At 39.5% G+C, this 26,101-nt stretch overlaps 1 protein-coding gene across 4 annotated transcripts in view; it reads right to left on the minus strand.

Annotated features, from left to right (window-relative positions):
* COG7 (component of oligomeric golgi complex 7) overlaps window positions 1-26,101 on the minus strand; it is a 76,761-nt gene that overhangs the window by 40,866 nt on the left and 9,794 nt on the right. For all 4 annotated transcript variants that reach the window (XM_082430994.1, XM_082430993.1, XM_082430995.1 and 1 more), the window contains exons 5-9: window positions 16,319-16,401; window positions 15,424-15,546; window positions 9,738-9,936; window positions 4,143-4,270; window positions 3,059-3,213 (exon numbers count right to left, since the gene is read on the minus strand). In XM_082430994.1, coding sequence (XP_082287120.1) covers window positions 3,059-3,213; window positions 4,143-4,270; window positions 9,738-9,936; window positions 15,424-15,546; window positions 16,319-16,401 — 688 coding nt within the window. The remainder of the gene's footprint in view (window positions 1-3,058; window positions 3,214-4,142; window positions 4,271-9,737; window positions 9,937-15,423; window positions 15,547-16,318; window positions 16,402-26,101) is intronic.

The raw sequence follows: 26,101 nt of genomic DNA on the forward strand, positions 1-26,101 counted from the left end.
TTAGCTGAAGGACGTTAAACAAGAAGAACATCCCGTCCAACAAGGCATGAGCTGCACAGAACCTCCCGACAGGGTCCCCGGAACAGTGCGCAGCCGCCGAGCATTGAGGTGGGGCCAGGGGGAGGTAGGGGGGTGATTGTTTAGCCACAGCGGGGCTCGCACGTGATGTGTGTATCACATCACATTTTTATGGCATTTGTACCAAAACCTTCTGATTCTCTCACAATACACGTTTCCAAGTGTCTCTACCATGTAAGAGCTGCTGCATTAGGTGCTTTAATTGTATGCTTTCACTCAATATTCACAACCACCATGGAAAGGAGAGATTATCACCATCAGTTTACCCAAATAAAAGATACCAAGACTCAGAAAGGCACACTAACCCACCCAAGGTCCCAGCTAGTAAGGGCCCGAGACAGGATCTGAGCCCAGGTGGCTACAACTCCTGGGCCCAGGCTCCCGTCACAGCTGTAACACCCCTCACCCTGCAACACCCCATCAGCAGCTATATTCTGCAGCTTCAGCAGAGTCCAAGTTAGGCCAGTCTCCTCCTGCTCTGCCTGCGTCCTCCATCCTCCCTACGCCTGCCTTCCTGACCACCATCCCCAAACCCTCCCCGCTCCTGAACAAGGTCCCACTTGAACCCTGGGCAAGTTGGCATCATCCTCATTTCCCTGGCTAATTTTATAAACATCAGCTGTCTCGGTAGCTTCAAAACCTCCCCTTCTAGAGCAGGTGACCTGGTTTCATCATATGTCCTTTTTTGTACAGTTCGAATTTTTAATATGGATTTGTATTACTTTTTAAAATGAAGTAACTGAAGTAACCAACAGAAGAACTAAAAGTGAAAATATCGCCAACAAGAGCTGGGAGGAGAGGGGATAAGAGACAGCCCCAGCCTCAAGCAGGCTCAGTTCCTCACCTTTCAGAGTTGCGTCAAGACATCATAGTTAAAGGTGATAAACAAAAAAATCTTCTTTAAAGTCTGGAGAGAAGAATGAGAAGACTCAAAGCAAAATGTTTAAAACTTGTGACTCCTGAGGACTGCCTAAGGATGCGCAGGAAAGAAGGAAGACTTTCACCTTTTTACACCTTTTCATATTTAAATATATATGTATTTCTAGAAGCATTACTTTTTAAATTTTATAATAAAATTTTTAGATCTCAAAAAAAATTATTTTGTCCACAAGATCCCAGCTGGTGGCAGAGAGAGAAAGAGATACATTTTATTTGATTAAACTTGTTGCTGATGTCTGTCTTCCTGGGGGACATGTCTGGGCTCACCTGGCTCCCCCTGTCTTACGCAGGGGACGTGATCTCGCAGCCCTCAGTGCCTTCCTGTGAGCTACCCTGGAAGGTGCAGACCGCCCATGGCAGTGACCAACAGTACTGGGTCCAAGGACCCTTAGAGCTCACAGGGGCATGGTCAGTATTTCTGGAATGACAAGAGCTCCCTCAACTTACGGCAGCAAAACAGCATTCGGTTCAATATGAGGAATTTCTCGAGACTCATGGCAACTTCATTCTAGAACAAGATTTCTTGGAGAGCCTAAGAATGTATTTGTCTATAAGCTAGAGACTAAAGCATCTAACCTCCTGAAGGCCCTTAATCTCAATTACACAGGTCAGAGAATCCAGCCTTATATTGATTTCTTTTTCTTTTTTCTAAGTAAACTTAATTTTTGTTTCCCCTTCTTTCTTTCTTTTAACAGCTCTATTGTGATTTAATTCACATACCACACAATTCAAAGGTTTTTAGGGTAGTCACAGAAAACAGTTGTGCAACCATCACCACAATCAACTTTAGAACAATTTTCATCATCCTGAAAAGAAACCCCATAACTTTTAGCAGTCATCCCTCATCTCCTCCAAATACTCCCCTCTCCCCAGCCCTAGGCAGCCACTCATCTATTTTCTGTCTCTACAGATTTGCCTGTTCTGGACATTTCATATAGATGGAAGCATATAACATGTGGTCTTTTGTAACTGGCTTCTTTCACTTAGCATGGTTTTATATATTTTTTATTTTATATTTTTAATTACATTTTAAATATAAATTAATTTATATTTTTAATTTTTTAAAAAATCAGAAAATAACAAATAAAGCTAAATCCCCTAAGACCACCACCTTAGTCCCTCCCCATCTCCCCAAAGACAACCAGTGTTTTGAGTTTCTTGCCTAACCTTCCACATCAGGGCTCAGCAAACTTTTTCTGTTAAGGTCCAGGTATTTTAGGCTTTGAGAGTCACAAGGTCTCTGTCCTAACTACTCAACTCTAACTTTATAGTGAGGATTTACAGGCCATAGGTAAGTGAACAGGCATGGTGGCGTTCCAATATAGCTTTTACAAAAACTTTTACAAAAATAGACTTGGCTCATGAGCTAGAGTTTGCTGACCTCTATGCTATAGGAATATATAATGCATTTTAAAGTGACAAAAAAAGATCTAGAACAGGAATTGGCACTCCTGGTTTTCTGTAAATAAAGTTTTAATGGAACACAGCCACATCCACTCATGTATGTGTTGTCTCTGGCTGCTTTTCTACTACTAGGGCGGTGCACTACGAAAGTCTCTGTTGACTGTAAGGCCCTCAAAGCCTAAAATACGTACCATCCGGCCCTTGGCAGAAAAAATTTGCCGAACCCTGCTACAGAAAATATACTCTATTTTTTGTATATTCTTTTCACACACTGTATGAGACTCTATATAGTATTCTGCAACCTTGTATTCACTCAGCAGTATGTTTTGAGATCTGTCCATGTTGTTATGTGTAGATCTAATTAACACCTTAACTGCCACATAGGGAACTCCCCTCATTTGAATATACCGTATCTTATTTGGCCATTTCCAAACTGATGGACATTCAGGTTGCTTCAAATGCTCCACCATTACAAACGTGCCACAGTGTTCTTAACATCCTTAAGAACACCCCCTTGGGCTCAGGTGCAAGTGCCTCTCCCGGGTTCATGGCAAGAATACAGGACACACACTTTTTTAATTGGGAGAGACATCATTCTCCAATGAGGCTGGCCCTGACCCCATTCCCCCAGCCTTACTTGGCAAAGAGGGATTTCAGGGCTGTCAGCAGGCCACAGGTCCCCAGGCCGTTGGTAAATTTGATGCATCTGTCAATGGCTGCAGAAGCAAGGCCAAAGAGCTTGTTCACAGAGTGGCTCAGCTCCTGCACGCAGTCAATGACTTCCCCACGTTCCTGGTCAGCAAACAGAGACAAAAAAAAGCTGCCTCAGACTGAAGAAGAAATGAGTAGACAACATTAAGATGGGGAGAGCTCCAAACCTCCTCATTCATGGTAAAATCACTTAATAGGTACAACAGAAATGCAGTCCCAAACTGTGACAGCTCTTTAAGAGCCTGACCTAGGGAAGAACAGTCTAAGTGGTCAGTGAGATCACAGATATAAACTCCTGGCTAAAAAGCATGATCAAATCCTTATATTCATCTTTATATTTTTCATCTCTTTCCTCTTTTTCTGTGATTTAAGATGGTATCTCTCCCTCTGGCTCTCAAGCTAGGATTTGAATTCTCCATATCACACGCTCCAAAAGAATGCAGTGAAAGGAAAATGCTTCCTTCAGGGGCAAGAACATAACTGAGCGGAACAGACTTCCTAGGTACGTCCTTAGAAAACGGAAAAGTGGCGGGAGGGGGCAGATTTTAACTACTGTAAGATCTATTCTTAAATGTCAACTCACATCATGCTAGGCAACCTTAACATTTACAATGGAAATTCCCCTCGGGTGCCCACCTGGTGAACCTGGCCCTAGAGTACTGTCCGTGAATACTCAGCTCCTGTGTCCATTTGCATATGCTGCCTTAAACAAAAGACTGTGTGATAATGACTGAATCAGGGGGATAATCAACTTACTCTCAAGAATACTTAAGCCTCTTTGCTAGAGGATTTTAAATAAAAAACGGGTAGCATATCTGTGGTCTCATTTTACATTTGGATTACAAGAGCCCAGGAAGCACTTAGAGCCCAGTGTTTGCACACCAGTTCCCACTCTCTGCATTCCTAACGCCACCTCACACCTTCTCCGACGCATCCCACCCACTCCCAACCCTCGGAGCCTGGCAAACAGAATGATTCCTGAATGGCCACTGCCAGTATTATGCCATTACCAGAGGCACCGCACTGATCTGGATGAGGAGGTTCCTCTCTTCCATGTCACCGTACTTCAGCTGGTAGGGTCTGTACGGACCATACACAGCATCCACCAGCTCCACGACTTTCACCAGGTTTTGCTCATCTTCAGGGAATCCGAAATTAAATGCAATAATGAACAGAGAATTGGAAATCAATTGCTGAAAAACAACAGGTGAAAGGACCTCCACTGGAACTTTTCCTATTTCATCTTAGGGGTGACTACTTTCTGTTCATCTGCTTTTACCATTCATGGAAGCTGAAGCAATCATGTCAGTAAATCTTTTGATAAATTTGAGCTTTGTGTATTATGTGCCTAAGGCGCTATTAAAGATACCGATCCCCTTAATCCTACGACCCGTCATAGTCAAGAACCTCTTCAAATGATAACCCTCCTCAGGGTCAAGTTCAAGAACTGCTACAGAGAAAAGGCTCTGCAGAAAGAACATTTTCCATCTGGAGCCCATACACTAGGCATTCCAAAAATTCCTATATTCAACTACATAAAAATTTTAATGTGCATATTCTATGGCACAGCAATTCAACTTCTAAGAATTATCTCTTCAACTGGAATCCAAAATCTTTTCCATAGCCTACAAGGTTCTGCATCGTTTGACCTCAGGAGGTGAAAGAGGGTGGTAGTTAAGGGTGAAGGCTCTTCTATTGAAGCTCTACTGCTTCCTAGTTAGGTGACTGTGTACATATGACTTAACTTTTCAGTGTCTGTTTCCTCAACTATAAAAAGAGATTAATAATGGCATCAATTTTATAAGGCTTAACTGGAGATTATGTAAAATAGTATGTGTCTAGTATGTGTAAGCACTCAATAAAGGCCAGCTACTTTTATTTTTACTTCTATAGACTCAGGCTTCTTCACAATTCCCCTAGCCTCTAGCCTTCTCTCAGCTCCTCAAAAGCTCCCCTCTGGCCACCTGCTACTACTTCTGTCTGAAACGACCTTGTTCTTCCCTATCCCTCTTCATCTGGTTAACTCCTATTCTTCCTTCAGTACTCCCTAAGTTCAAGTCTGCTAGTCTCAATCATCTTTATTTGCTTAAAACCATTTTGCTTTTCTCCTAGAACCATTTTGCTATTCTTCAAAGTACTCATCTCACTTTGTACTTATACACTCATTAGTGTGATTATTTGGTTACTTCCCACTGGAATATACCTTGTATGAGAGCAGGGACTGTGTCTGGTTTTGCTTAGCATAGCATCCTCAGCATCAAGCACTCTAGAACTAGTCCATTTGTAGTTGAATAAATAAATGAAATACATTTTGACCTATCCATAATAGGGTCATGAAAAATAACTGTATGTGTATATAACACACACACACACCACATGCACACACACACACACTCACACACTGCTGATGGGAACCAGAATTTTCACCGTAGGAGAAAAGAGATGCAACTGAGAACAGCAAGAGGTAAAAATCTATTGGTGTTGGATTTGATTTGGAAGTACCAGTATAAACTGGTATTCTTAAAAACTATGTATTTCCTAGCTCTGTCCACAAACGGCATAGGAAGTAATAAAAGCCCAGCAACAATAAGCACCCCTGGTGCCAGCTCTTGGTTTCTAAATACCATTTCCCATTAGAAGAAACCAAGCTCCTCGAGAAAATGGCTGATTCCAGGTCTGAGGCAGAGAAAGTACAAAGTGTTCCTGGAACAGTTTGTGCCAAAAAACAATAAAGCACTCAAAGGCTGATAGGGACATGTCAAAATGATACAGGAGCCAGCCTGAAGGGGCAACCACTGACCAAATTTGAAATAATTCGAGCATCAAAATGAATAATGAAAATAATGGATCATAATACAATGAATAAAAAAAGAATCCAATGAGTTCATAGTGATATTAAAGAGAAAGAAAAATCTCCTCTTCACAAAAGTATGCCGGCAAGGGACTTGTCTGGTAGCCCAGTGGTTAAGAATCTGCCTGCCAATGTAGGGGACACAGGTTCGAGCCCTGGTCTGGGAAGATCCCACATGCAGTGGAGCAACTAAGCCCATGCGCCACAACTACTGAGCCCGCGTGCCACAACTACTGAAGCCCACGCGCCTAGAGCCCGTGCTCCACAACAAGAGAAGCCACCGCAATGAGAAGTCCGCGCACCACAGCGAAGAGTAGCCTCCGCTCACCGCAACTAGGAAAAGCCCGTGCGCAGCAACAAAGACCCAACGTAGCCAAAAATAAATACATAAATAAATAAATATATTAAAAAAAAAAAAGAATGCCAGCTAATACATGTAAAAGGAATGAGAGAATTAGAATATTACCATTTTATAATCAGCAATGTAAAAGTTTATTCAGACAAGGATTACCAATGGATGCTAAAGTCACTAGGTAAATACTTCTTAAGGAACAGTATATTTCTATCACGCCACAGATACTTATTAATTACAAAGAAGAAAAGGTAGCTTTACAATGGAGTGATCTGGCAGATACAACTACCAAGTGATTAATCCAACCCATCACCAATAATTGGACATTATATGTCTCCTGATGTGATGCCATAGGAAGTACACATCATCACCAATGTAGTATTCTTACTAAAAATGTTTAATCTAAATCTAATTACAAGGAAACAATTAGATAATTACAGAATATGGGACATTCTACAGGAAAACTACCCTGTATTCTTCAAACACGTCAATGTCATGAAAGACAAAAGATGAGATGACTGTTTTAGATTAAAAGAGATTAAAGAGACAGGACAACCAAAGACAATGCATGTACACCGACTGGATTTTAATGGGAGGTAGGGAAACAGCTATAAAGACTTTTGTGGAACTGGGAAAATTTGTGTTTTGGATGACAATATTGAATCAATATAAAATGGGGGGGTGATAATAATAATAAAATATTCTATTAAAAACATTTAAGTACACACACACTCGTATACAAAATTTGCGTGTGTATATAATCCAAAATACTGTTTCTGGACAGTTGGTTGAGCATGATCTTTTTCCTTCCTTGTATTTCCTGGTTTTTTCTATACTGAATACATATTGCTTGTTAACTATAAAGTCAACAAATTATTTAACTTTTTGACTTTCTATTGCATAACCTTTTACATATTTTGAATTATATACTATGTACATTATTAATTATTAAAATGGAAAAGTGTTAAAGGCAAACTAGAAAGTTAGAAAATATATCTACAACATACTTGATAATGAGAAAAAAAATCCTTAATATATAAGGATATTTAGGGAATATACACCAAATTTTTAACAGTGGTTATTTCTAGCAAGTGGGATTACAGGAGACTTTCATTTTGTGTTACAGATAGCTATATCATGAATTTTTATAACAATACTTTGTTGCTTTTTATAATACAATTAATAATATATTGCTTTAAATAAATTGCTCTTATAAATTAACCAGTAATAGATTAAACCCTCAAACAGAAAAAGAAGCAAAAGAATATGCAATTCAAGAGAAAAATATAACTTTTTATAATATAATTTTCAAACTGGCTAGTAATCAAAGACATGGAAATTAAAATAATATATCATTAACTGTCTAAAAACCTGGCAAGGGAAAAAAAAGATAGAGCCTAGTGCTGGTGAGGGCATGTGGGAATAAGCAGCCTCATTTACTACTGATGGACATGAAAACAGGCAGAAACTCTCTAAAGAGCAAAATGTGACAAACATCTTTAAATTTTTCATTTATTAGCAATTGTAATTTTCAAACTTATCCCAAGGAATAATCAGAGTTGGGCTCCAAAATTAATACGTAAGATTGTTAATAATAGTTTTATTTATAATAGCAGATTTAAAAATTAAAGTAGGCCATAGTTATCAAGTGGTCATTAAAAACCATGTCTTAGGAAAATATGTAATGACATAAAAAATGCTCATTATATTAATTTGAGCAAAAAAGAGAATATAAGATCATATAAACTAATATTTTGGGACTTCCCCGGTGGCACAGTGGTTAAGAATCTGCCTGCCAATGCAGGGAACACAGGTTCAATCCCTGGTCCAGGAAGATCCCACATGCCGCAGAACAACTAAGCCCATGCTCCACAACTACTGAACCTGAGCTCTAGAGCCCGCGAGCCACAACTACTGAAGCTCGCGTGCCTAAAGCCCGTGCTATGCAACAAGAGAAGCCACCGCAATGAGAAGCTCACGCACCGCAACGAAGGGTAGCCCCCGCTAGCCACAACTAGAGAAAACCCATGCGCAGCAATGAAGACCCAATGCGGCCAAAAATAAATAAATAAAAAAATTTTTTTAAACTAATATTTTTAAATATGTATTTGCATATATATTTATATATGCATATATTTTATATTTATTTATGAAAATGTATAATTATATTTGAATTACTGGGAGCAAATAAAATGTTCCCATGGCCTTCTCTGAGTCATGAGATTATGGATCATTTTTACTCTTTAATTTTTATTTTTGTGTGTGTTTCCAAAGCATTTTTAAATTAAAAAATACGTATACTTTTTTGAAAACCTCAGTAGGACTCATTAAAAATCTAAACTTCCATGGCTGACTAACAAAGCATTTTCTGTATGATTCTTCAGAGGGTGGTTCTCTCTTCTTCAATAATGTCCATCACCAGTGGGAGAAAAGCAACCTGCTCCTTGCCCTGCCTTCATTCCACTCTGCTCCACAGGACGCTCAGCCTACATACTCTCCAGCCACTAGGACCACAGCATCCAGGTCCCTTGGAAGCCACATCCACCATGCCTCTCCCACAACCAGGGCCTGAGCAGTGAGTGTGCCAAAAACACCGATGAGTCATCAGGAACTCGAACAATAAACACACTCCCAGGAATGTACGAGGTAATTACACACAAAGGTAATTAAAGAGAATAACTATTAAATAAACCAAGTCAGTGACACACAGCAGCCAAACGGCAGAAGCAGGCCTTCCTGAAGCGATTTCGTGATTTGACAGGAGCATTCGTGATGAAGTCTGTATGATTGAAAAGTTTATGATGCTTTTAACCTAGATGGGAAACAGCTGGGGACATGCAACACACCAGGCATTGTTTGCCCAAATGCCAAGGAGTGCTTTGCTCTCAGATGGCAGCTGGGGAAAGCCCATTTTCCCTATAGCCACCCTTAGTCCTAATGCAGCACCCCTGCCCTTAAAAACTTGCTGTTGTCCTATCAAAAAGCTCCTCTAATCCATTTGTTCTCTTAAACTTACTTTTTAGGTTGACTTACCCAAGGTTCTGTGATGCCTTGAAAGGAAGAGGACACTACCCTCCCAGTGTAACTCACTGCCAACTCGTTGCCACTAATGCCTACCTGCCTCTTACATTCTAAGCCCCTGCAGAAGTGTCTATCACTTCCCCAGAGTGTGTAAAGCACCTAGGCAGCACTGCAGCTAGGCAACAATATATTAAGCAACAATTATTTCCATAATGGCAATGTTTTCATGGAAAAGGTTTTCATAGCTGTTGAGAAGGAAAACACTGATCCCTTCCATTTCTGTAAAATCGGTCACCAGAAAAGGCAAACAAACCCAGGCCCCAGAAGCTTCAAAAAGAGCGAGTAAAAACAAGCCAGCGAGCTGGGAGGAAGGATGTTTACCTGCATGGGGGAGCAGGGCCATCTCCAATCCCTTGGCGAAGTGGGCGGTGGCGTCGTAGAGCTCCAGCAGCTTGACGAGCTCCAGCTCGGGCCCTGCCCTCTCCACACTGGCGCTGAGGCAGATGGGCAGAGAGGGCACCAGGGCCCCCAGGGTCTGAATGAGCAGCACAGTCACCACCTCGTGGGGGTTCCTGAAAACCTGCAGGGGGAGAGACGTATGTGTGTTAGCACACTGGAGCAGACCTTCTAAAGAAGCAGACTCCTGGACTGCTCAAAGGAACCCTTCCAGGCCGGAAAGCGGTCTAGTCAAGAGCCCCAAGCTTTCCTCAGCACCCATGTGAACATGCTCAGAAAGCCAAATAAACTAGCAAGACTTGCATCCTGTCCAGGACAATTAGCTACTTTCTGTCTATCGCTGGCCCCGCCCTCCGCTCACCTCCTGCTGTGCGGCCCGGTTTCTAACAGGCCGTGGACCCTGGGGTTGGGGACCCCTGTTTTAAGTACAGATTCACTTAGTCAAATGTGAAACATGATATACGACTGTTCTTATGCAACACTAAGGCCAAAAAAAGTGTAAGTTTAAAAATTATAAAATCAATCAATTCACATTTTTATTAGAAGATATCTTGAAATGAAGGAAAATGGAAACCAAAACTTATGGATACAGCAAAAGCAGTGCAAAGGGGAAAATTTATAGCTGTAAATGCGTACATTAAAAAAGCAGAAATATCTCAAATCAATAACCTAACTGTACACATTAAGGAACTAGAAAAAGAAGAAACTAAACCCAAAGCTAGTAGAAGAAAGGATATAATAAAGATTAGAGCAGAGGTAAATGAAATGGAGAAAAGAAAATCAACAAAATCAGAAGTTAGTTCTTTTAAAAGATTAACAAAATGGCAAACCTTTTACCTAGACTGACCAAAAAAAAAAAAGAGATTAGATTCAAATTACTAAGATCAGGTATGAAGGTTGGGACATTTACTAACAATTTTATAGAAATAAAAGGGATTATAAGAGAATATTATGAACAGTTGTATGCTAACAAACTGGATAACCTAGATGAAATGGACAAAAAATTCCTGCAAATATTATTTACCAAAAGTGACTTCAGAAAATCTGAATAGACCTATAACTAGTAAGGAGACTGAATCAGTAATCAAAAACCTCCCAATAAAGAAAAAACGAGAACCAGATGGCTTCACTCGTAAATTCTACCAAACATTAAAAGAATTAATACCAATCCTCCTCAAACTCTTCCCAAAAAATTGGAGAGGAGGGAGCATGTTATATTCTGAATTGTGTCTCCCCAAAATTCATATATTGAAGTCCAAATCCCCCAGTACCTCAGAATGTGACTATATTTGGACGTAAGGCCTTTAAAGAGGCAATTAAGATAAAATGAGGTCATCTGGGTGGGCCCTAATCCTATCTGACCAGTGTCCTTATACAGGAGGAGATTAGGACACAGGCACACATAAAGGAAAGACACAGGGAAAAGACTGCCATCTGCAAGCCAAGGAAAGAAGCCTCAGAAGAAATCAACCCAGCCAACACCTTGACCTTGGGCTTCTAGCCTCCACAACAAATTTCTATTCTTTAAACCACCTAGTCCATGGTACTTTGTTATGGAAGCCCTAGCAAACTAATATAGAACACTTCCTAATTCATTCTATGAGGGCATCATTAACCTGATGCCAAAGCCAGACAAATACTAAAAGAAAAGAAAATTATAGATCAATATCTCTTATAAATACACATACAAAAATACTCAACAAAATACTAGTAAACTGAATTTAGCAGCATATTAAAAGGATTATACACCATGACTGAGAGTGATCTCCAGAATGAATGGTTCAACATATCAAATTAGTCAATGTAATATACGACATTAACAGAATGAAGGGGGAAAAAGCTCATTAATCTCAATTAATACAGAAAAAGCATCTGACAAAATTCAACACCCTTTCATAATTGGGAAAAAAAAACACTCAATAAACTAGGAATAGAAAGGAACCTCCTCAACATGATAAAGGCCATATCAGAAAAACCCATGGCTAACATCATATTCAATGGTGAAACACTGAAAGCTTTTCCCCTAAGACCAGGAACAAGACAAAGGTGCCTGCTTTTGCCACTTTATTCAACATAATACTGGAAGTTCTAGCCACAAGAATTGGACAAGAAAAAGTAATAAAAGCCATCTATATTGGAAAGGAAAAAGTAACGTTATCTCTTTTCACAAATGATGTAATCTTATATGTAGAAAATCCTAACAAATTGAAAAAAAAAAAAACCGTTAGCAGTAATAAACAAATTCAGCAAAGTTGCAAGATGGAAAATCAACAAGCAAAAATCACTCACATTCAGGGATTTCCCTGGTGGCGCAGTGGTTAAGACTCTGCACTCCCAATGCAGAGGGCCTGGCTTTGACCCCTGGTCAGGGAACTAGATCCCACATGTATGCCGCAACTAAGAGTTTGCATGCCACAACTAAGGAGCCCATGAGCCGCAACTAAGGAGCCTGCCTGCCACAACTAAAAGACCCAGTGCAACCAAATAAATAAATAAATTTTTTTAAAAATCACTTGCATTTCTATACTAGCAATTCTATTCTAACAATCTGAAAAGGAAATTAAGAAAATTATTCCATTTACAATAGCATCAAAAAGAATAAAGTATTTAGAAATAAATGTAACGAAGGAACTAAAAGACTTGTACACTGAAAATGACAAAACACTGCTGAGAGAAATTAAAGAATACACACAAAAAATGGAAAGATTTCCCATGTTCATGCACTGGAAGACTTAATATTGTTAACATGGTAATACTACCCAAAGCCATCTACATATTCAATGCAATCTCCATCAAAATCCCAAAGGTGTTTTCTGGAGAAACAGGAAACCCATCCTACAATTCATATGGAATTTGAGGGAACCCCAAATAGCAAAAACAATATTGAAAAAGAGGATCACTGGCTATCTCACACTTCCTAATTTCAAAACTTACTACAAAGCTATAATAGTCAAAGCAGTGTGGTACTTGCATAAGGATAGACATATAGCCCAATGGAATAGAGAGGCCATAAACACACATACATGGTCAAATGATTTTCAACATGAGTGCCAAAATCATTCAATGAGAAAAGGACAGTCTTTTCAACAAATGGTGCTCAGAAAACTGGATACTACATGCAAAAAAAAAAAAAAAAGTTGGATCCTTACCTGATACCATATACAAAAATTAACTCAAAATTAATCAGACCTAAATGTTAAGAGTAAACTATAGGGCTTCCCTGGTGGCGCAGTGGTTAAGAATCCACCTGCCAATGAAGGGGACACGGGTTCGAGCCCTGGTCCGGGAAGATCCCACATGCCACGGAGCAACTAAGCCCGAGCGCCACAACTACTGGGCCTGCACTCTAGAGCCCATGAGCCACAACTACTGAAGCCCGCACACCTACAGCCTGTGCTCCACAATAAGAGAAGCCACCTCAGTGAGAAGCCCACGCACCGCAACAAAGAGTAGCCCCCACTCGCCGCAACTAGAGAAAGCCCACGCACAGCAACAAAGACCCAATGCAGCCAAAAATAAATAAATTAAATAAATAAAATTTTTTAAAAAAGACTCAATAAACAAAACTGTTATATATTCATACCATGTAACAGTGTTCAGTAATAAAAAAGAACAAGCTACTGATACATACAGCAACATGAATAAATCTCCAAAAACATGCTGAATGGAAGAAGCCTCACCAAAAGGACATACACCATATGATTCCATTTACATGAAATTCTAAAACAGGCTAAACTAATTTATGGTGGGAAAAATCAGAACAGCGGTTGCCTTCAGGGATGTTGGTACAAAGACTGACTGAGAAGGAACACAAGGGAACTTTCTAGGGTGATAGTCATGTTCCATATCTTGGTAGGGGATTAGGTTAAACAGCATTTGTCAAACTAATTAAATGGCACATTTAAGATCATTGCATTTCATAATTTTACCTAAAAAAAAATCCCAGTAAACAAATACTGAACTCTAGTTAATAATACGTATGTTCTGAAGTGAATGATGTTTGCAACTTACTTTGAAATGAATCAAAAAATAAGATGGGTCAATGAATAGATGCACATGGATAGATGGATAGATTTGTGATAAAGCAAATATAGCAAAATGTTCATTGTAGAACACAGGAGGTGGGAACATGGGTGTTCACTGTACAATTCTTTCAAATTTTTTACATGTTGGAAACTTTCCATATTAAAATACTGGGGAAAGGGACTTCCCTGGTGGTCCAGTGGTTAAGACTCCGCACTTCCACTGCAGGGGGCCGGGGTTCAATCCCTGGTTGGGGAACTAAGATCCCACATGCTACGTGGCATGGCCAAAATATAAAAAATAAAATAAAATACCGGGGAAAAAAATCTTTAGAGACACATTCACCCTGGTGCCTTTGGTTTTCTTCTGTACTCTACTGAGCTTCAGGAGATGACAGTCACCTATCATGCTCAAATTCTGAAAAGAAAATGGGCCATGGGACCAAAGTGGAAATTAGCATAAATTTACGTCTTACAAAACTTGGGGTGAGGCCCAAATAAAAGTGTGAGAAGTCGAAATCCTTTTTCCAAGATGCTGAAGGACAACTGTACTTATAGGCATGAACTGTTTTTATCCTCATGATATAAGCAGTAGACGAGACAAGGACACAGAAATGCGTGCGGATGGACAGGATCACTGAAAACTGATGATTACATAAAAAATGGGAACCTCCTACAGGAGGTTGTTTTTTGTTTTGTTCGCCAGTTTTGGGGTGCTTTTGTTTTTTTGTTTTTTTGGGTTTTTTTGTCTGAATGATGTTGGTTCAAGGAGAAAGAAAAGAGGATAGAGAAGAGCACTTCAACCACCTTGAATGACATGACCCTATACGAGGAATTCTCTCCAACTACAGTGGAGTTCATTCCAGCAAATTACTGACCAATATGTGAAGGGCGATTCACAGCTAATTCTGAAAAAAATATAAGCCACACCATAAACAGGCCCAGTCAGTCATTACTCAGACATAAGACAGCCTTTTTCCCCTTCTAAAGAGAAGATCTAGCACACCTCCTGGCATCAAGACAAGGGACCAATGTTTCATATCCTTCCAGGCTGAAAATGCCTAGAGACTTTAGGAAAGTAAATGATGGAAAGTTCCTGAAAGGAAATGAAATGAAGTTCTCTGTCTCACCTCTCCCCTAAGTCAGAGGGTGCCTTTATAATTATACTGTTCCTCTAACTCTTGGCGTACTGTGAGAACAAGGGAAACTAACTTTAGGCCGGGTAAATTTTACCGAAAGTTAAGATTAAAACAGCCTTGTTCACTCAAGCACCACCTGACTGACGGCCTCCTGCTTTTAGATCAAAAGATAACCGCCTCCAGGAATTCCTCGAGCTCCCCTGCTGAGCAACAAGCAACACTGTCACATTAGATTCTATTTAAGATATAGATAAGAGTGATAAGAAGAGCTAGAACAGAGACCTAAAGATTTTCCTGCCCCTTTGGTGACGACAGCAGATGGGGAGGTTCTTCCAGCGGTGCTCTCTCTGGGTGGCCTGGGTACTCTGCGGTCGGCCCGCTCCTAAGGCCATCACCCTCTCCCTCGGCACCACGGGCTTTGTTCTCGCTAGAACCCAAAAGAGCTGTTACCTGCATAGCCCACTGGATTTGCGTGTGCCAAGCACCGAGCAAGGCGTCATAGAGTCCAGTGAGCTGCCGATCCAGGGGTAGGTCAGTCTGGCACAGCTCCTGCCAGGCTGCTAAAAGCTGGACCTGCAGAGGCAGAACAAAGGAGGCCTTACTGGGTCCGCCAAGACATGCTGCCTGCTGCAACTGCCCTGCCCTCCTACCAGGACAAGCGACTGGCCACTGCCTACTCTCCCAGGCAATCGGGTACCCACGGACGACCATTCCCTTCAAAAGAGGCAGGAAAAAAAAATTTACAGTCACCTGCTCTGATCATCATCCAGAGCTTGAATCTGTTGCCCTCCAAGTGATCCTTTCCCCTTTTTTCTTGCCCCCAAAGCAGGCCAATGTACTCAGCATGCTACCATTCTTCTGAATAGACCTCAGAGGTGGGCGTGAATATGTGTTTTAGCTTCATGTCCTAACACTACTGCTCAAAAGACAGATGGGCACTGGACTTGAAGGAATTAAGTTAGCCCAGGAAGCTGTCAAGATTTTCAGTAACCTAATTTCAACAAACCTAGAAAACAGATAAAATTCTTAAGGCTTGCTGAAGGCATAATAAACCTAATCGCCCTTAAAAGACAAAAATAGGAAAAATTAAAACTCTTCAATCTGTAAAGGAAATCTAGCTATAAATACAAGTGAGGCTGAAAACTAATGACTTTTTCCAACTTGCAATCAAATGAATCCACAGGCTGGACCAAGAGCACCCCCTACTGGCTAATTAAAAGAAAAAGACCAGAGGGCATGGAGGCAAATATTTTTACCTTTGAGTAGGAAACTGGGATTCAAAACTGTGATTCTGTAGCCCAGTTCTACAAGCACTCCACAATGGTAATCACTCACAGCTTCTCACCTTGTGACACTTGTAGTAGTATGCAAGAAGTTGGGGCATCCGGTCAATTTCAGTAAAAACCTTCACAAACACTTTGGACTGATCTAAAGAAAAACAATGGAAAACATGCACATACTGTCACCAAGTTTTCTGTTGCAGCCAAGAGAAAGAATTCAGCAGGATAAACGTGGATTATACATGAGCTAGTATTCAGAAGTTCCCACCAAGACAATGAATTAACTCATGTGTGGAGATCATAAATATGAAAAACAAGTGAAGTTAAGGGTAGAACATGTGACTCAATCAGATACCACATGCCAATGTTCATTCCACAAAATGGGTTTAAGTGTTATTCGCAGAACAGTCCCTGAGTTTTCTCATTTCTATACCATTCAAATATATATTATTCCTTCTGCCCTAAATACTTTTCCTCACCTATCAAAATCTTAGATCCATGAGAAAATGCTCATGCTACATTGCTGACTGGGAGCAAAAAAGATACAAAATTGCATATACTCAATGTATATACTTTCTTTAAAAGATATATGTACACAAAGGGAAAACTGGAAGAAAATACTAACAGTCATCTCTGGGTGGTGAGTATATCATTTTACTGGTATATCATTTTCTTTTCTATATTTTTCCCATTTTTCAAATTTTTAATAACCTATATATGTATTATTTTATAATCAGAAACAATTAAAAAAAATTTAATTCATCTCTTTCAAGGTTCTGCACATATACTAGCTCTTTCATATAACCTTCCTCGATTTTCTTTCATCCTTTCCTTCATCCTGGGGAGGCCTAAGGCAGTTTTCACATTCCATCTTGTAATAAAATTATTTGTGTACTTGTTTTCTCCCAGCCTCACCCGCCATCAGTGTGTAAGGTCTTTGAAGGATAGCAATCTTGGGACTTCCCTGGTGGCTCAGTGGTTAAGAATCTGCCTGCGAATGCAGGGGAAAATGGGTTCGAGACCTGGTCTGGGAAGATCCCACATGCCACAGAACAAGTAAGCCTGTGCGCCACAACTACTGAGCCTGTGAGCCACAACTACTAAAGCCCACACGCCTAGAGCCCATGCTCTGCAACAAGAGAAGTCACCGCAATGAGAAGCCCGCGCACCGCAACGAAGAGTAGCCCCTGCTCGCCGCAACTAGAGAAAGCCCGCACACAGCAACGAAGACCCAGTGCAGCCAAAAATAAATAAGTTAATTTTGTTAATGCCTATTTGCTTTTAAAATGCTTATCATTTTCATAAGATCACTTAAATAAATGAATATCCCTGCCATATGTAAAATCAGGCTCCAAAAAGTTGCTTCACTTTATCAACTGAATTCACTGGTTGTGTAAAATGAACCAGGCATGTATATTTGAAGATTGTGGGTAATGTGTTGGGGATGTACTAATTTATCAGATTTCCCTTTAAAAACTGTTAGTAAAGAAGCACCTTGGCCTTCTAGGAAAGATGACTGATTAAAGAGCTTATTACTTTTGCAGCAGAAAAAAGCCCTTCCTGATACCAAAATTAACCACCCAGGGACTTCCCTGGTGGTGCAGTGGTTAAGAATCTGCTTGCCGATGCAGGGGACACGGGTTCAAGCCCTGGTCCGGGATGATCCCACATGCCACGGAGCAACTAAGCCTGTACGCCGCAACTACTGAGCCTGAGCTCTAGAGCCCACGAGCCACAACTACTGAAGCCCACATGCCTAGAGCCTATGCTCCACAACAAGAGAAGTCACTGCAATGAGAAGCCCGTGCACTACAATGAAGAGTAGCCCCCGCTCGCCGAAACTAGAGAAAGCCCGTGTGCAGCAACGAAGACCCAATGCAGCCAAAAATAAATTTTTAAAAAAATATTCAAAATTAACCACCCAAAGAAAAACACAATATCATTCATCTGTGTTGAAGCCAGGAAAATGTCTGTACTACAAACTTCAGAGGGGACTTCCCTGGTGGTCCAGTGGTTAAGACTCACGCTTCCAATGCAGGGGGCGTGGGTTTGATCCCTGGTTGGGGAACTAAGATCCCACATGCTGCGGGGCATGGCCAAAAAAAAAAAAAAAGCCAAACTTCACAGAATAGCAATCAGATATTCAATCATTTTGGCAGATGAGTGGTGATGCTGGGAGAACTCTGGATGTACCACGCATGGAGCAGCGTGATGGAAAGGTAAAGACTGGGCGCCAAGGGAGGACTGGGCAGGCAGGGGAAGGCCTGCTTCCACCCCAGCTCAGCAGTGGGACAGCCACAGGGCTGAAAAGCGCCATTTCCCCCTTCTGAATCGGCATCCTGCCTACAGAGAGTAGAATCTGGAATCAAGCCTGATTCAGATTTGCGAATGAAAGCTGTCAAAAACAGCTAACCCCAAAACCAAAGCCCATGATCCTGACCCACAGAGCATTCTTCAAACCTGATTCCAGCACCAAGTAGCCAACTCACACAGAAGGAAAGGAAAAAACTTAAACTCATGGAGCTGCCTGCCGCCACTCCTACTCCCCTAACCTCACATAACTAGACATACACCCAAAACACGCAGGTGAGCTCCGTGGTCTGTAGCTGCCACAAATTCATGAGAAAACATAAGGAATAAAGCTGCCAGATGGTGATTTTCCAAAGGCCCAGCTCCAGTCCTAGAATCCTGCTAATGAGAAGAAGACTCAAAATCAAGAACTGACAAATGGGGAAGATATGGAACGAAAAGGCTGGAGATGAGTCCTGAACCCATTCTCTTTGGGCAACTGAAAAGCACAACAGAGAACGTAGCCTTTAAATCAAGGGTAAGAGGAAATCTCTCAACTAAGTCCAGGTCAACAAAGGAGGGGTTTCCAAGGAGATCCCATGCTAACTATTTTTCAGTAAACAGTAGACCCAGAAAAAAGCACCCACATACAAATATGAATAAATAGAAACAAATACAAACAAAAAAATTCCAGCATGTGACCTATGCAAAAGTACCACAGGGGGTAAAAAAGAAAAGGAACAGAGCATACAGAAGGTGCATGCGGAGAGCATGTCAAGAACAACCAGAGAGAAGATAATAAGGAAGCAGAGACTTCAACAAACACTACAGGCCAATTAGACCTAACAGACAGTACAGAACATTCCACCCAACAATGGCAGAATACACATACTCAAGTACCCATAAAACATTCTCCAGGATAGACCATATCTCAGGCCACAAAACAAGTCTTAATAAATTTCTAAAGATTAAAATCATATAAATCATATAGTATCTTTTCTGATCACACTGGTAGAAAACTAAAAATCAACAGAAGAAAGAAAACTGGAAAATTCACAAATATGTGGAAATTGAACAACACACTCCTAAACAACCAATGGGTCAAAGAAGATACCACAAGAGAAATTAGAAAATGACAAATGAAAACAAAAACCTAACATACCAAAACTTATGGGATGACACAAAAGTAGCCCAAAGAGCTAATTTATAGCTGTACATACTTACATTAAAAAAGACGAAAGAGCTCAAATCAACAACCTAAACTCTACATCTTATAGAACTAAGAAAATCAAACAAACTAAACCCAAAGTTAGCAAAAAGGGAAGAAATAATAAAAAGAGCAGAGATAAGTAAATAGAGAATACAGAAACAAAACAAAAATCAACAAAATCAAGGGCTGAAAAGATTCTTTGAAAAGATGAACAAAATTGATAAAACTTTACTTAGATTCACTAAGGAAAAGGAAGAGGACTCAAATAAATAAAATCAGAAATGAAAGAGGGGACATCACTACTAATTTTACTGAAATAAAAAGAATTATACGAAAGTACTATGGACAATTATATGCCAACAAATTGGATAAATGAGATGAAATGAACAAATTCCTAAAAATACTCAATGTACCAAGACTGAATGATGAAGAAATAGGAACTCTGAATAGACCTAAAACTAATAATTGAATCAGTAATCAAAAACCTCTCAACAAAGAAAAAGCACACCAGATGGCTTCACTGATTAATTCTACCAAACAAAGAATTAATACCAATACTTCTCAACCTCTCCCAAAAAAATTCAAGAGCAGTGAACACTCTCTAATTCATTCTATGAGAGCAGCATTACCTTAATACCAAAGCCAGACAAAGACATTACAAGAAAAGAAACCTACAGATTAATATTCCTGATGAATATGGATACAACAATCCTCAACAAAATACTAGCAAATTGAATTCTACAGCACATTAAAAGGATTATACACCATGACCAAGTGGGATTTGCTCTGGGATGCAAGGAAGGTTCAACATATGAAAATCAATGAATGAAATACACCACATTAACAGAACAAAGGAAAAATATCCACGTGATCATCTCAACTGATGCAGAAAGGCATCTGTTAAAATTCAATACTTTTTCATGACAAAAACACTCGAAAAACTAGGAATAGAAGCAAACAATCTCAACAAAATTAAGGCCATATATGAAAAGCCCCCAGCTAACATAATACTCAATGGTGAAAGACCATTTCAAACTTTTCCTCTGAGATCAGGAACGAGACAAGGATGCCCACTTTTGCAATTTCTATTCAACTTAGTACTGGAAGTTCTAGCCAGAATAATTGTGCAAGAAAAAGAAGTAAAAAGCATTCAAACAGGAAAGGAAGAAGGAAAAATATCTTTGTTTGCAGATGATATGATCTTATTTATAGAAAGCCCTAAAGATTCTACCAAAAAAAAAACTGTTAGAACTAATAAGTTAATGCAGCAGAATACAAAATCAACACACCAAAACTCACTTGCATTTCTATACGGTAACAATGAACAATCTGAAAAAAAAATTAAGAAAACAATTCCATTTATAATAGCATCAAAAAGAATAAAATACTTAGAAATAAATATAATCAAGGAGCTAAAAGACTTGTACACGGAAAGTGACAAAACACTGCTGAAAGAAATTTTAAAAGACACAAATAAATAAAAAGACATGCTACGTTCATGAATTAGAACATTTAATATTGTTAAGATGATAATATTACCAAAGCCATCTACAGATTCAATGTAATCCCTTCCAAAATGGTGTTCAATGGTGTTCTCTGGAGAAACAGAAAAACCCATTCTAAAATTCATATGGAATTTCAAGGGACCCCCAAATAGCCAAAACAATCTTGAAAAAGAAGGACAACATTGGTGGATTCACAATCCATGATTCCAAGTTACTACAAAGCAACAATAATCAAAACTATGTGGTACTGGCATAAGGACAGACATATATATAGCCTAATGGAACAGAATAAAGGGCTCAGAAATAACCTTCACATACATGGTCAAATAATTTTCAACAAGGATGTCAAGACCATTCAATGGGGAAAGGACAGTCCTTTTAACAAATGTGCTCAGGAAATAAAAATGTTGCTCAGAAAACTGGATGTGCACATGCAAAAGAAAGAAGTTGGGTCCTTACCTTGTACCATATACAAAAATTAACTTATAATGGCTCAACAACCTAAATGTAAGAGCTAAAACTATAAAACTCTTAGGAAAAAAACACAAAGGAAAAGCCTCATGACTTTGGATTTAAAATTGAAATTTAGGTACTTCCCTGGTGGTCCAGTGGTAAAGAATCTGCCTTCCACTGCAGGGGACACAGGTTCGATCCCTGGTTGAGGAACTAAGATCCCAAGTGCTGCAGGGCAACTAAGCCCGTGCACCACAACTAGACAGAAGCCCGCACACCACAAATAAAGAGATGCCCACGTGCCACGATGAAGAGCCCGCGCCACAACGAAGACCCTGTGTGCTGCAACTAAGACCAGACACAGGGCTGCCCTTGTGGCGCAGTGGTTAAGAATCCGCCTGCCATCACGGGGGACACGGGTTCGAGCCCTGGTCTGGGAAGATCCCACATGCCGCGGAGCAACTATGCCCATGCGCCACAACTACTGAGCCTGCGTGCCTAGAGCCTGTGCTCCGCAACAAGAGAAGCCACCGCAATGAGAAGCCTGCACACCCCAATGAACTCGCTGCAACTAGTGAAAGCCCATGCACAGCAACGAAGACCCAACGCAGCCAAAATAGATACATAAAATAAATAAATAAATAAAATTTTTAAAAAAAGACCAGACACAGCCAAAAAAATTAATTTAATTAATTTATTTATTTATAATAAAAAACAAAATTGAAATTTAAAAAACTTTTCCTAAGAGAGAGAGCACTTCAAAAGATTTAGCTTAGGAAAGAGGAGAAAATTTTACACTACAACTGCTTCACATTCTCAAGGAAATTACACAAGGTATACGCTTTCTTCAATAGGATCTAAGGTATCACAATGAGATATAAAGGGAGGCTGGCAGAGCTAAGAAAAAAAATTAGGAAAATAAATAATGATATGATGAATTAAAAATTAATTAGAAGAACAAAGAGCAGAACACATAATTTAGAAAATGCTATTGATCAAATGGAAGACAGACTTTTGAAAAATAACAGACTATGGAGGAGAGGAGATTGTCGGCAAAGAGCCAAAATAGACCAGAGTGAACATATTATATGTTGAGGGGGGAAAGGAAGAGCTAATGAACAGATAGATGATGTTCTCAAAAATGAATAAGAAAATAAATGAAATAGAAGAAAAAGTCTTTTAAGAAAGAAATTTTCTAGGAATGAAGAAAAATATGAATCAGCAAATAAGATACTATGTTCCAGAAAACATTAAAAATTTTCACGGTGAAGCTCATTCATTTACATATGAGTTTTCGTGCCACAACTGCAGAATTAAGCATTTGTGCTAGAGACCATATGTCCCACAAAGCCCAAAAATTTATTATCTGGCCCCTTACAGAAAATGTTTGCCCACCCTATTTTAACTATTCAAGGAAAATAAACTACATACAAAGAAAAAAATAAGCAGGCCAGTCTCATACTGAACATCAGATTATAGTTGGCAGAAGACAAGGAAGCAACATCTCTAGATTTCGGAAGGAAAAATAGTATGAACCAAGATTTCCAAAAGCAGTCATTCTTTTCTACATGGAAAAGCAATAAAAACACATTCTTTACTTAAATACCAAGGATATACATATGATCCCCATGCCCTTCCTAAGGGAAAAAAAAGTCTACTTAAAAACAGAATCCTGCTAATGAAGAGAAGCCTCAAAATAAAGAATTAACAGGGAATTCCCTGGTGGTCCAGTGGTTAGGACTCCACGCTCTCACTGCCGAGGGCCTGGGTTCCACTCCTGGTCAAGGAACTAGGATCCCGCGGGCCACGCAGCGTGGCCAAAAAAAAGAAAAGAAAAGAAAAAAGAATTAACAAATGGGGAAAATGTGGGATGAAAAGTCTGGAAATGAGACTGAATCCATTTAAAAACATGATATTAAGCATAGACAACCATGGCAATTTTTGGTTATAAAACAGTTATATAAAAATAAAATATTATAAAACACAAAAATTTTATAATGTTTACATTTCAGAGAGAAAGCTACATGATAAAAAAATTATTAATTTGATGGTATACCATGAAGAAAAATTCTAGACTATGCAATATTCTAGAATAGGGCAGGGGGAGGGTGAAGGGTAGGAGACAGGAAGGGGAGTGTAAATGCACTAATTGAGGGAATCATATATTGTTTCATTTACAAGGTTGATAAACTCAGAAAAAAATTTAGTTTATTATTTGAAGTCATAAATCACTAGTAAAACTAAAAACAAGTTATATATCTTTCAAGTTATCCATGAGAAAAAAACACAAAGAAAACAGCAAAATATAGAGATCAAAAGAAACAGAAATATAAAGAAGAAAATATAAAAATAGAAACATGTAAGACTGGAAATTTCTGTTAAAAAAAAAAACCTAAATGGGATAAAGTCACTGATTAAAAAAGAAATACCAGGATTAGATCAAAAAATACAATTCAACTATGTGCCATCTCCAACAGACAAGTCTAAAATAAAACATCTCAGGAAGTTTGAGGGTTAAGACAAAACAGGCAAAGACACAGTAAAGCAAATACAAACAAAAAAGAAGGCAGAGGTCCTCATACTTATACCCAAGCTGAACTGCAGACAGAAAGCCTTCAATGGGGCCATGGCAATATTTGATAAAAATGCTATTTAAATACTAATAGTAAGAAAGAATGAAACGGTCTCAGTTGTTTTTGTGAAGCCAACACAATCATGATACTAAAACCTAACAGAGATATTCACTTACAGGACCTCAATTTAAAAATTTTAAGTAAAATTTCAGGGGAATTCCCTGGCGGTCCAGTGGTTATGACTCTGCGCTTTCACTTCTTTGGGCCCAGGTTCGATCCCTGGTCAGGGAACTAAGATCCCACAAAGCCTCGCAGCATGGCCAAAAAATAAATAAATAAAATATCAGCAAAGATCTAGTAGTATATTCACACACACACACACACACACACACACACACACACACACACAGTGAACAAGTAGGGCTTGTTCTTGAATTGTAAGAATGATGTAAAATTAGGAATGCTATTAATATGATTTGCCATATTGGTAGGTCAGAGGAAATAAAAATAACACATTCGATCTTGATAGATGCTAAAAGGCCATTTAATAAAATTTGACAATATTTACCTTTTTCAAATTACCTAACGGGATAGTATCAAGTACTGACTGAGACTTGTTTCTGTCTTTGGAGTTACTGAACAGCACACAGGGATTACAAAAGAGATGACTCGCTCCTGGGAACAGACATACACAACTCTCCAGGGCTGAGTTCCAAGAGGGCCGCACTTTGGTGTGACTTCACCACCAGGGCAAGGGAAGCCAAACCTTTGCAGGCCTTGACTATCGAGAGAACTGGAGTGGAAAGAAATCATCTTTGGAGGGAAGACAGTGTTACTGCTCAGAATGAGGAGGTTAAGCTGCTCTCACCCACACTGAAAACTCAGCTATCCAGAGGGTCATTCTCCAAGGGTTCTATACTGTATGGGTACAGGGGTCACTACATGTCCCAGCTGGCCCAGGACAGTCTTGGTTTACACCTGTTGCCCCAGCTGCATTATTGAAAGCACTCCCTTTTCCTCTCAAAAGTGTCCTAGTTTGGGCTTCCCTGGTGGCACAGTGGTTGAGAATCTGCCTGCCAATGCAGGGGACATGGGTTCGAGCCCTGATCTGGGAAGATCCCACATGCCGCGGAGAAACTAGGCCCGTGAGCCACAATTACTGAGCCTGCGCGTCTGGAGCCTGTGCTCCGCAGTGGGAGAGGCCGCAATAATGAGAGGCCCGCGCACCACGATGAAGAGTGGCTCCCACTTGCCGCAACTAGAGAGAAAGCCCTCGCACAGAAACGAAGACCCAACACAGCCATAAATAAATTAATTAATTTAATTAAATAAATATTTAAAAAAAAAAGTGTCCTAGTTTGATAATAAATTACATGGTCAAACTCAGCATACTGAAATTTTATAACGTTTTTACGTATGATAAGAATTTACATGTGCACTTGTCTGCATATTCATATATAATTATCTAGCTATAGACTTTTCTTAATTATTAAAGCCTAGGCTCACCCATCCTAAAACAAAATAAAACATCAATCAGAACTCTTAAGATACCAGCACTTCTCACTGCTGCATTATTTACAATAGCCAAGATATGTAACCGACTTAAGTGCCCATCAACAGGTGATTGGATAAAGGAGATGCGATATATACAGTGGAATACTACTCAGCCATAAAATAAAAAGATAAAATCTTATCATTTGTGACAAGCATAGACCTTGAGAATATTATGCTTAGTGAAATAAGTCAGATGGACAAAGACAAATAACGTATGATTTCACTCAAATGTGGAATATAAAAAACAAACAAAATAAATGAAAA

The sequence above is a fragment of the Balaenoptera physalus genome, assembly GCF_965194825.1.
Source record: "Balaenoptera physalus genome assembly, chromosome: 16".
Classification (NCBI taxonomy): domain Eukaryota; kingdom Metazoa; phylum Chordata; class Mammalia; order Artiodactyla; family Balaenopteridae; genus Balaenoptera; species Balaenoptera physalus.